This window comes from Cystoisospora suis, assembly GCF_002600585.1.
Source record: "Cystoisospora suis strain Wien I chromosome Unknown contig_1260, whole genome shotgun sequence".
NCBI classification, from domain to species: Eukaryota; Apicomplexa; class Conoidasida; order Eucoccidiorida; family Sarcocystidae; genus Cystoisospora; species Cystoisospora suis.
The window spans coordinates 1-11,638 of NW_027154060.1; the positions used below are offsets into that span (position 1 = coordinate 1).

Sequence of the window (11,638 nt, forward strand, 5' to 3'; positions counted from 1 at the left end):
GTCTTGTGACAGACAGGGAAGGAATGAGCGAAGACGTCTCGCGAGACAATAGAGAGTCAAGACGATAGATTAGGACAAGAAACTATACAACTTGACGAGAGATCCTGTGTCGCAATGAACGTCTTCACGGTCCTGAGTAGCTCCGACCCTCAGCAACCAATGCTGGGGTCTATGGGGGATATCAACAGCTATAGATATAATAACAGACGAATCGAAGAAGCCAGAGAGAAAAAGAGAAAAGAGGTGAAAAGAAGGATGATGACGAAGAGAAAAGCAGATACCACTAGTAGCAAGCAGGCCACATGATCAGCACAGGGAAGAAGAGTTTACATGCTTACATGAGAAAAGGAGGTAACGACATCACACGTACACCGCAGCCGACGAGATAAGAGAAAGAACGGCAAGTGCGCCTGGTGGTAGTTCTAGAAGGTTCAATCTCATGAAGAGGAAAGACAAGAAAAGCAAAGTGACTGGACATCAAGAAGGTACATCGAGGAGGACCCTGACCCTCCTTGCCGAGATGCCACAAAGCGGGCTCACAGGAGAGGACAAAACAAAACAGAAGGCTTCAAAAATGCCATTCTCCTCCCCCTCTCTCCCACTGATAATCCCGTAACTTTAGAAAAACAAGTTACCTGAGAGGAAAGCAGCAGGAGGCGGGCGCGGGGAACGGGGACGACGGGGGTGGTCGAGGAGTAAGAGAGGAGGCTTGATGTGCGTTCTTGGTAAAGGTTAGAAAAAGAATGACAAGTATCTTGCCCGACGAAAGTAAAGTCAAACGAAAATAAGACTTTTCAAGCAAGATTTTGACATGTCACTAGAGACCAGTTTCCAAAGACGTCAATCCGCCTTTCTTCAAGCAAGAGAAAGGGAGAAAAATCGGACGTTCGACCGTGGCTGGACTCGAAAGACTAAAGAAAACCTGCCTGCCTTCGCTGTTGTTGTGATTTTCCACGCATGCGGTGAAAAGAGAGGAGGAGCAGAACAGCTTCACGCCATGGAACCTGGACACTGCTAAGAATACGGACGGCTGCACATGCGTAGAGAGACATGTGTGTAGGTGAGCAAAGAGGGAAAATAAAAGCCTCGAACTTGTGGGGACTGAGAGGTTGGGTCATCCAGCATGAGTGTTCCTAACTGCTGAAGACAGAACAGCACACCACGTGAATGAAGGAGACTCCGCAGCACGCTTCCACACGCCTTTCTCAGAACGTATTGCCGGCTGCAACGCCCACCGTATACACCTCTAGTGTGTGGTGAGACGAAGCAGACGCTTGGTTGGGAAGAAAGTAGAACAGAGAGTTTTCTTCTGCTTGGTCAATGTCAACGGCATTCACCATTAAGTCACCGTCACGTGAAGGGGAGTCCTTGCTGGCTGTGCTGACCAGGACGGGGGGCCCACGCCACCACTCGGGGGTGCTATCTCCGCAGTATCAGCAGGTTGAGTCAGTGGTGAATGACTTTAGAATGTGAAAGACCTCCTCTTTCACCAGTCCGGCGAGTAGTACCAGTCCTAGTGAACGTCTCACCCCTATATCAGCGAGATGCCACAGCGTTTCCTGCAACAAAACAAGGCGGCTTCCCAGGAACGTCCCCCGGACCAATTCTTGTGGTGTACCTTCTCTTCCTCCTTTTTGTGCCGCTGCTTCTCCGGCCTTCAAAGTACTCTGACTCTTCGCCTTCCGCGGCGCTTCCGCGCAGATATTGGAGGCTCTAGATTTGGGCGGAGCTCCATCGGGAGGTGTACCGTCTGTGTATAACTGGGCAAGAACTGACTTCCGTCTTCCCGCACGTCATCCTTACCTGGCTGCTTCTGAGCAGAACCGCTGCAGCGCGAGGGCGCAGGAACAAAAAAGGTAGAGGGACGGCGGAGCAAAGACAGATCAGAAGACGGCTGCCACATCAGTGGACGTAGCCAAATCGGTGCGGTGAAGCACACATATCTCCTAAGAGATGCCGATGCAGGACCGTAGGCGACATTCCGTAATATCGCGACGTATACTGCCATAGTACCATACGGCAGTATACCTTCACGATCTCTGAATGGCGAACACTGCAGAGAATGTTAAAAAACTCCAGAGGAAGATGAGAAAGAAGCGCACAAAATTCTTTCGACTGGCCCTTCATATACGAAAGAGTAATGCCAAAAAGAAGAGCTTCAGGTCAAACTCTTGAAGCTCTTCTGGTCAGCCCGGCATGCCCCGAGTTTGCTACCGTGTCGGTCTTGTATTAGAAAGAGGTACTTTCTCCTCGCTTCAGCAAAACGTGCAAGCAATACTTCGGTCCTGGGTGTGGGCGGTGTTAGCGGCGCGCAGCTCTCGCACATCACAAAAAAAAAGAACGGTTACAGCCACACTACGTAGCCACGTGTATCCTTTGCTCCGCGCATTCTCAAGTGCGATGCTGGCCCGTCAAGATGACTCGAACTATGGTATCGTTTCTGCCTTCTTCCTGTGTGGTGTGCTCGGTTTCTCGGCCTTTTTAAGGTGAGGGGATAAAGGTGTAACAAAGTCGAGCCCGAGATACACACACCCGCACAGACCCGCGTCTCATGAGGAGGGTGCTCCGGAGCAGCCGTTGTCTGTTTCTTTGACATCGAAGCGTCGGCAGCAAGCAGCGGCTTCCCTGCCGCTCACTTGAATCACGACCTATGAGCCGCACCTGAAGAAGAAAAGTGGCTTCAGGTGGGACTGTTGTCGGGAGATGGGCCATCTGTCAGGATTCTAGGCAGGTGTGTTCCGGGATTGTGAATCCTTGTAGTTCGTGCCCATGGTGGAGCGCTTGAATAGCCAGGAAACTGTGTTACGATTAAGAGGTGTTACGGAAGAGTGCTTGCGCCATAGCGGCTGGCGAGGAACAAACGTCGTGGGCCCCGTAGGCCGAACAGCCGTCTGTCCGTGGAGAGCTAACACTGTAGCAGCAGCTGCACCAAGCGTCAAATATCTTGTTCTGCAGTCGAGACGCAGCTAGTACATGGCTGCGTATCCAGGAGTCGTGAGACTCCGCAGCTCCGTGGAAACACGCGCTTTGGTCCGCCGCTGCAGGGAAACTCGCGCGGCCCGCGACAGGTTAGAACGTACGCGCCGTCTCTTCGCCCAAAAATTCGTGAGGGCGATCAGGTGAGGTAGCTCGCCCGAAATTGACTAAGCGGGGCGATCACGTGCGGCCACCAGGCGCAGAGTCGATTTCCCACCTTTCTTTATTGTCAGGCAAAACCCCACTGTTTGGAGCTTCTTCCCCGAGGCGTGACCGGGGCTCGAAAGAAGTCAAATCGGGGCTAATACGCTTGCATGCCTTCTTGGGTGACAGGTAGAATATCCCCCCATCAAAAGAAGTGCGGTCTTGGGCGTAAGCAAGGTAAAGACAACACTAGAGACGGGGGTCGTCCGGAGCAAGGGCGTCGCCACGCGACAGGCGGCAGGAGCTGCTCGCAGCTGCGGCTCGTGCTGCCCTGCCTTGCTCTATAGGAGGGCCGTTCCACCTCGGGCGGCTGGCTCTACAGACACAGGCAGAAGAGCGGCGACCCTCCCTGCAGGCGGGAGGTAGTTCTCGCGCGGTGGCAATAGCGACAGACGCCGACCCGGTTGCAGTGATGATGCCTGCAGTTTGTTGGCGGTCTCGTCCGGAGCTCTGACACACACGTTCGGAGGTCCCAAGCAAAGCATCATAACAATCTTTTCTTGCGACTCTTTCTTTCTCTTCTTTTTCGTGTTCGTTTTTGCTTTCTGGTTTCTTTTAGTGGGCGTCTCTTTTCTTTTTCCGGTCTTACCTGTCTGCTGAGAATGAATACTCGGCGCTGTCTCCTGCTGGTAGCGGTCGGCCTTCTGGCCACTGCCTTCTGTTCCGCCGCAGCTGAGGAAGGAGCGGTGACTGTCTTGACAGCGTCCAATTTTGATGACGCACTCAAGAACAACGAAATTGTCCTCGTCAAGTTTTACGCGCCATGGTGAGTGTGGAGTCTTTTCTTTGGTGGTGAAGGTTTTTTTTCCCGTCAGGTGGGGGGAGTCAACAGTCTGGATGCCTTCACGCACCAGGGGTCCTGAGCGCACGTTTCTTTTGACCATCGCGGATTGATAAATGTCTTCATGTATACTTGGATCAGGATACGTATGAGGTTTCCTGTGGCATAAATGAAGGCGGATCTCTGTGGCGCGTGCAACATCTCTGGACAGTACTCCAAAAAGGGGGGGGGGACGGGGACAGAGGGGAAGGGTCAAAAATGGCAGACTGCTTAGCTATTCAAGCCAGTCTCCTACCCCGTGGAGGAGACGGTGCTTCGGAGTTCTTTCTCTGTTACTCTAGCATTGTTTTGCGCGGGGTGTTGCCGTGTCGCAGGTGTGGTCACTGCAAGCGCATGGCGCCCGAGTACGAGAGCGCCGCAAAGATGCTGAAGGAGAAGGGCTCCAAGGTCGTGTTGGCAAAAGTTGATGCCACCGCGGAAACTGATATTGCAGACAAACAAGGAGTCCGTGAATACCCCACTGTCACCCTGTTCCGCAACCAGAAGCCAGAGAAGTACACTGGCGGCCGCACAGTAAGTGTTCCTCGCTTTTGCTTCCGCATCTCGGAGTGGGGGTGTATCGGCGTTGGCACACGTATAGCCGGATAGTTGTGCGTCGGTGTGTTTTCAGGCTGAGGCGATTGTCGAGTGGATTGAGAAGATGACAGGCCCTGCACTCACGGAAGTCGAAGGCAACCCGGAAGACAAGATCACAAAGGAATCTCCGATTGCTTTTGTGGGCGAGTTCAAGAATAAGGACACCGACATGGCGAAATTGTTCGAGGAGATTGCGAATGAGTCTCGACAGCTCGGCAAGTTCTACGTGAAGTATAATGCCTCAGCTGACAAGGTGTACGCGGTTCGCTTCGAAGAGGGTACTGTCGACTTCACTGGGAAGACCAAGGATGAGATGAAAAAATTCGTGGAAACTGAGTCTTTTCCTCTTCTTGGGCCAATCAACGCCGAGAACTTCAGGAAGTACATCGACCGCGACCTGGACCTCGTATGGCTGTGCGGTACTGAGAAGGACTTTGACAGCGCGAAGCAGGCCGTTCGTGAGGCCGCGAAGAAGCTTCGAGACAACCACTCCTTCGTATGGCTCGATACTGACCAATTCAAGGGCCATGCAGAGAATGCTCTTGGCATCACCGAGTTCCCTGGTCTTGTATTCCAGTCGAAGAAGGGCAGATTTGTTCTGCCGGATGCGACAAACTCGCTGAAGGATGGAAAGAAAGTTATTGCTTTTTTCGAGGATGTAGAAGCCGGAAAGATCGAGCGGTCACTGAAGTCCGAGCCCGTCCCTGAGAAACAGGATGAGGCTGTCAAAGTAGTAGTTGGAAAGAACTTCGAGCAGATGGTGATTCAGAAGGACAAGGATGTGTTGCTGGAGATTTACGCCCCGTGGTGCGGCTACTGCAAGAGCTTCGAGCCTATCTACAAAGAGTTTGCAGAGAAGTACAAGAATGTTGACCACCTCGTTGTTGCGAAGATGGACGGTACTGCTAACGAGACCCCCCTGGAGGAGTTCAACTGGTCCAGTTTCCCCTCAATCTTTTTTGTGAAAGCAGGCGAGAAGACGCCAATGAAGTTCGAGGGCTCTCGAACCGTTGAAGGCTTGACCGAGTTCATCAACAAGCACGGTTCCAAACCCCTCACCAAGAAGGATGACAAGGGTGAGGAGTTGTAAGTTGTTCTTTCATCTCAAGTCGTAAACCTGTCCTTTCGTTCAAACTCTGGAAGCCCTGCTTGGCTACCTCTCTTTCCGCTTGCATGTCCCAAACCTATGGCTTTCGTTTCCGCTCGAGTAACGTGTGCTCTTGGACTCCAATTTTCTTCATCGGATGTACAACCTCTATCGCACTACATGACGTGCGACGAGACCTGTGTAGTTACGTTTTGCTAGAGGAAGCATACGCAAGAGCACTGGACTGCTGACATTGTCCAAAAAGCGTCCCACTTACGGACACGTGGCTAGAGCTGGGAGTGTCTCAGACTACCGGACTCCGGTGAACTTGACACGCGGTCAGAATAATCCCAAGGTGTCCGTACACCGCCGGCGCAGGAGGATAACGAACTGACGTTGAGCTTCCGCCCTAGCGAGCAACCGGTGGCGATAGCACGCCGCGTGTGTATTGCGCTCGTCGCGATGGAGCCGCCGTCTACCAACCTCACCCGAGAATCTGTTGATGACATGGCGAACATTCTACTGGCGAACTGCACTGAGCGGCTGAAGCTTGAGCTCCAGAAACGCAGTGCAGTAGACGTCCAGGACTTCCTTGAGTTTGCGCGTGTGACTGATGAGGAAGGTAATAACATCATAAGCAAAACGGAAGCAGGTATAGACGGGAGGTTTCAGTCACAGGTGCCGTTGAAGCTTTGCTGGATGACGCGGCGGACGAGAGAACCGCGCTGCTCCTAGAGAAGAGGTAGGAGGGAACCACAGTCTCACAGCGCCCAGCTTTAAGGTCGCCGACACATTAGGAGGTCGGAAGCAACGGAAGTCGTCAACAACCTGAGAGCCAAGAGGAGCAAACTCACCGAAGAGTTTGAAAACGGTACCAAGAAGCTGGTGCCTTCCGAAGGATTCGGTATCTATGTTGGATTCAGAAACGCGAACGCGCAGTATGGAGTTAGAGGAGCTCCTGGACAAAATCGACGTGTTACGGGAGTCCACGGAACAACTGAGTGTAGGTCTAAGAACCGCAAGAGTGGTCTCCTGCATTTTGACATTCCGACGCTGAAGTTTGATTGGAACGAAACTGCAATCTCCCTGGAAAAGCAGATAAAGGAAGCCGACGCTGTAGTTGAGATGCTGCGGTGAGGTCCGGCGGCAATCTGCGAGATTTCTCTATGAGGCACCCTTCTAGGCAGAAAGAATGAGGCAGAGCTTGTTGCTACTGTGGATGCATTGGAGTGCGCAATCCAAACTCAAACTGACAAGTATGATAGCTTGACAACTGATTGTAAGAGCCTAAAGCGAGCCTCGTGGTGTTTCGCGGCAGCTACCGCAGACAAGTGGAAGTCCGGAGAGCAGAACACGAGAGATTCATGCTAGAAATCACGGTAAGCCGCGGGCCGCTCTCAGCCAGTGTATGCGTGTAGACTGAACAAGTTACAGAATGGAGCGGAGGCTGAGTGTGATCTGCAGAACGAAATTGCAGATCTGGAACAACGGAAAACGCAGCTTGCAAAGGTAACACTTTCCCGTTTTTCGGTTGCCCACGTGTCCCTGGTTTAGCCCTAACGTCAGCGTTGCGAGCACCTGGAAGAGGAGGTCCTGCGTCTAAGGCAGGATTTAGCCGGAGCGACTCTGTGCAAATCAAAGAACCGAGAAGGCGGCCATCAGACCTCGCTCGGGGGGCCTGGATGTCTCCGGCGCAGGTCGAAGGTCACCATTGCAGCAACCCGTCTACCAGGCTGCAATTCAAGAGGCCCTCCTACCAGTATAATTTCGCGCCCGGCGCTTTAACAACCTGTCACCGCGCCAGCGTCGACTTTCTCAATGTGTCAAGGCCACGACCTCTGACAGTGTACGCGAAGAAACAGAGCATGCCACGGAGAACCAGTTGCAACTGCCTTCCGCAACTCGGCGGCTGCCAAAGAAAAAGGGCTTTGTTTCCTGCTCAGTCAGACACATCATAGCCGCAAATCAGCGTGCTTCAATCGGCGTAGTCGGGTACACGTGATTCACAAGACTTACACCCACACAAACTACAACGCATATGAAAAATATAGAATATTCCCTTGTCCCGACTCATGCTACCTCCTGCAGTCAGTGGTGCTTTGCTTTCTTTTTGTGATGTTTAGACTTCTTCTCTTTACTTTTTCTCTTCTTTGACTTCTTTTTCTTTGGCTCAGAGGAACTATCAGAGTCATCACTGTCATCACTTGTCGAGGTCTCCGAACTGCTGCTTGGAGCCTTGTGCTTCTTCCGCTTCTTTTTCTTATGTTCCTCCCCTTCCTTTTTCGCCTTCTTCCACTCTAGCCCGAGCTTCTCTCTTTTGACCGGATCAACCTGAATGGCGTTCGCCCCCGAAGCAAACGCTGACAGAGCTGGAGCTGTCTCCTTCAGGCATCCGGGTTGCTCGTCCTCTAAAATTTCATATTTGTTTCCTGCAATGTTCAATAAGAAAAGAACCCCGACAGAGAAGTTTCCGATTACGCGGCGTGCCGGAGTGATTTTTCTTCAAATGTTCTGCCGAACATACTCGTAGATGATCTCAAGGGAGAATCGCCACCTGGTGCCGCGATCACAGCTACTGGTGAGTGTGAGTGTCAATGGTGCCAATCGGAATAGGTGGGACCGAAACGTACATGGGAACAGGCTTACCTCCGGTGTTGTAGCATTCGTGCGTCATATGGCCTTTCCTGCAGTCACGCACGACACGAGATTGTTGACAAGCGAATTGACACGAGTCACTCTGGCTTTTTTTGTGTGATACGACCTACGTGAACGCAGCAGGGAACTTCTAGTCCCTTTATGTTTGTTATTCAGAGTATAATCTCCGAGTTCGGAAGTGGTATGAGTTGGACAGTGTTTCCGCCCCAGGGGGGGTGCGGACACAAAGTAACGATTCGCGATCTTACCCTCCACATCGGTGGCAGGTAACGTTATAGACGGCATCAGGCGCCAGCCTCTCCTGCTGGTTTGGTGCTTTAGGTCGCGGCCCTCTCTGTCTAGATAGGTTGTTCGGATCGTTGTCTGTTCCATCCTTCTGGCTGATGCCTCGCATGTCTAACCCGAACTTTCCGCCATCTTCCACTTTGGTTACCTGCAAGCACGCAGAAGTTGGGCATTGTATCATCACCCCGTTACCATACAGCTGTCCGACCTCGTGGCTATTAGACACCTCTTCCGTGTCCCGGAACCTGAATGGCAGTATACCGCTGAAAAGAGGAAACCTTTTCTTACCTTGACCCAGACTTTGTCGCCAACAGTCAAGACATCATCCACCTTATCCAGCTTCTGAGACGAAATACACGAAATGTGCAGCAACCCATCCCGGTCAAAGCCATCGATCTGTCATGGCAGTCAAAAGCAGTATAAAACAACGAAACAGCAAAACAAATGTCACCGCTATGAGGTGGTGTAATGCGCTCAGACATCTGGTGAATCACATCCTTCCTTTCCATGCTGACTGAGAACTGAAATAGAAGCTTTCCACACAGCTCGACTAGACCTTCTGCTACAGTCAGTCCAGTCTCTTGTGCCGTTACCTTACAGAGATGAAGGCGCCGAAGTCTTGTATCCTTCGGACTGTTCCCTGATGAACTGAATCAAGCTCGGGAATCTTGAGGCCTCCGCCCTCCCCCCGGCGCGCGAACGTGTCACGAAGAGACTCCCTGTCTGTCCCATCGTGCTGATTGACGCTCTTCATGCACAGGCGGAGCTTTCCATCATCCTGACTGAGAACCTGAAAAACCGCGGATATACGACGCACTCCCGTACACGCGCACTAGCTAGCGACATTAGTTGGAGCTCTGCTACCTCAGGTACACCGTTCGAGAGAAAAGTGGAGTCCTGACCGGTATCACGTTCTCTCCACTTCTTCTTACCTTTACCCAAACCTCCTGTCCGACAGCTAACACGTCCTCAACCTGCTCCACGCGCTGATCGCATATCCTCGAGATATGCAGCAGACCTTCCTTGTTCAAGGCATCTATCTCTCGCACACACCCCACAAAACCATGACAGCAAAGAACGAGTTGTTCCGTCCAATCCCCCCCTGATAGCAGATCAAAGAATGGGACAGTAAGTGAAGAAAGGCCGAAAACACGCGAAGAGACATCGAAGACATGGGGGTACCGGCCATCATCTCAAACGTTAACTTCGGAAAGTAGACCTTCTTCGTTCTCCGGTCTCAACGGTACACCAGACAGAAAGTATGCTAATTGAAGTTCTCATGCTGGTCGACATTGGGGTAGTACCGCACACTTTTTCTCGCGGAATCAACCAGAAACACAATACAGAATAATAGGGGACACTCTTGAAGCATTCTTCAGATGCTTCTCCTTGTGGTCATGCCGGGTGTATACACGAAGACACCTCTTGCCACATTTCTTGCAATGAGGAACATTAGCCCCGTTGACTAGAATTCTCAGGTGAAGACGGATGAGAGGACGCTGGGCGAAAGAAACATTCCAACGCATGCCAAAGATACATATTCTCTGCACTACTATGGTCTTCATTGTAAGAAAAACTGTACTCTCAAATGTGGACATGATTAGCGTGTTTAGCAAAGTCTAACAGCGAAGAAGCATGTAAGGATATCGGCGGACGCAGATCTCAATGGACTCCGTTGTTAGCCAGTCTTCATCCGTAGAGATATTGCCTGTGCCAAACTCAAGGGAAATGCACTTCCTGTGAGCCTTCCTGTCACGAAATAGAATGATGTTGAATACGTAGCCGATATCCCGAAGTATCTCCGATGGAAAGATTGAAGTCCCGTTCACATTCTCCCAACATATATCTGATAGGAGGGCACGCTTCCATTGTGATGGGAAAGGAAGCAAAAAGAGCGTACTGTCAGAAGAGACTGTCATCCACAAAATACATGGATCAGAGGGAGCAGCTCACTCTGACAAAGGCTCCATACGACTGGATTCGCTTCACTACGCCTCTATGAGTATCAGCCGATCTCTGAGGAGGTCTTTCCGCCGAAGGAGAGGATTCTCGGTCACGATATCCGCCCCACTGAAATTGATATGCGTCATCGTGGTCTTCACTAAACATCTTCCCGACCACAGATATTCAAGAGAAAGGAAGACGAACAGATGTCACTAAAGTATCTGTAGAAATAAGGCCTTCACGCCATCCCGTCACGCCCTTGTGAAATGCCGTGAGACTACGCTTGCCTCTTCTTGTGTATATGCGGTTTTCGTTCCGTGAAAGAACCAGAAAAGAAATGAACGGACTGTATCTATAAGGCAGCAGCGGGACGGGTGAAAACAGACATTCTGTGGTCGAAACAAAGACGACTTAGTGCAAAGAACGAGGTTACAAACGAAAACAAACCTGACAAAGAGAAGGTGAAAAGCAGCTCTCACAAGGGGGGCATAGCACTTGAAACTAGGAGAAGAGGTGGAAAAAGAGAGAAAAACGATCTGTCCTAGAGCGAATTCTAAAGGAGAGCGAAAGCCCTTAGTCAATACGCCTTGCACGGCGATTGATGGTTGGAGCAGAGTTCAAGCAATGAACACGACGTTATCACCATCATGCTCAGAAAACTCGCAGAGCTCAGCTTCCTCAGCTTCATAAGAGTGCCGGGGGATGCAAATGGATCGCTTCGTCCCCGCTAAAGTTTTCTTGACATCTGAAGACAGCCAAGAAGATGTAGGAAGACGATAAAACTGAGTGTAGGCCCAAAGAGAATCTTTACTATGAGGTGGAGAAGGATCCTGTCCCCCGATGAGGAAGGGAGTAAAACAAAAAAGAGAACCGTAGAAGTTTTTCCCTCCTCGACTCCTGGAAAGAGAGCAGAAAAGAAAGTTTCGTCCAGCTTGATGTGACGAGGCTCACAAGAAACTTCCGCTGCTCCGCAGACGGCGAAAAAGAACAACGACTCGAACGCCTGAAGGTATGATAACCAGTTGAAACAGGAGTGCAGGATAAATAGACTTGAAAGTTGCAATCTCGCA

At 51.2% G+C, this 11,638-nt stretch overlaps 2 protein-coding genes across 2 annotated transcripts; one reads left to right on the forward strand and one right to left on the reverse strand.

Moving 5' to 3' along the window:
- The first annotated feature begins 3,589 nt into the window (after nucleotides 1–3,589).
- On the forward strand, nucleotides 3,590–5,720 carry CSUI_002988 (protein disulfide isomerase). Its single transcript, XM_068063186.1, has 3 exons — nucleotides 3,590–3,946; nucleotides 4,336–4,534; nucleotides 4,632–5,720. Exons 1-3 carry the CDS (start codon nucleotides 3,783–3,785, stop codon nucleotides 5,685–5,687), a joined length of 1,419 nt encoding a protein of 472 aa, XP_067924832.1. The 5' UTR covers nucleotides 3,590–3,782; the 3' UTR covers nucleotides 5,688–5,720.
- A 2,052-nt stretch (nucleotides 5,721–7,772) lies between these two features.
- Nucleotides 7,773–10,733, reverse strand: CSUI_002989 (s1 rna binding domain-containing protein; the record flags this gene model as incomplete). Its single annotated transcript, XM_068063187.1, has 7 exons — nucleotides 7,773–8,113; nucleotides 8,331–8,368; nucleotides 8,588–8,772; nucleotides 8,913–9,020; nucleotides 9,223–9,414; nucleotides 9,557–9,664; nucleotides 10,578–10,733. 7 exons carry the CDS (start codon nucleotides 10,731–10,733, stop codon nucleotides 7,773–7,775), a joined length of 1,128 nt encoding a protein of 375 aa, XP_067924833.1.
- Nucleotides 10,734–11,638: the final 905 nt, after the last annotated feature.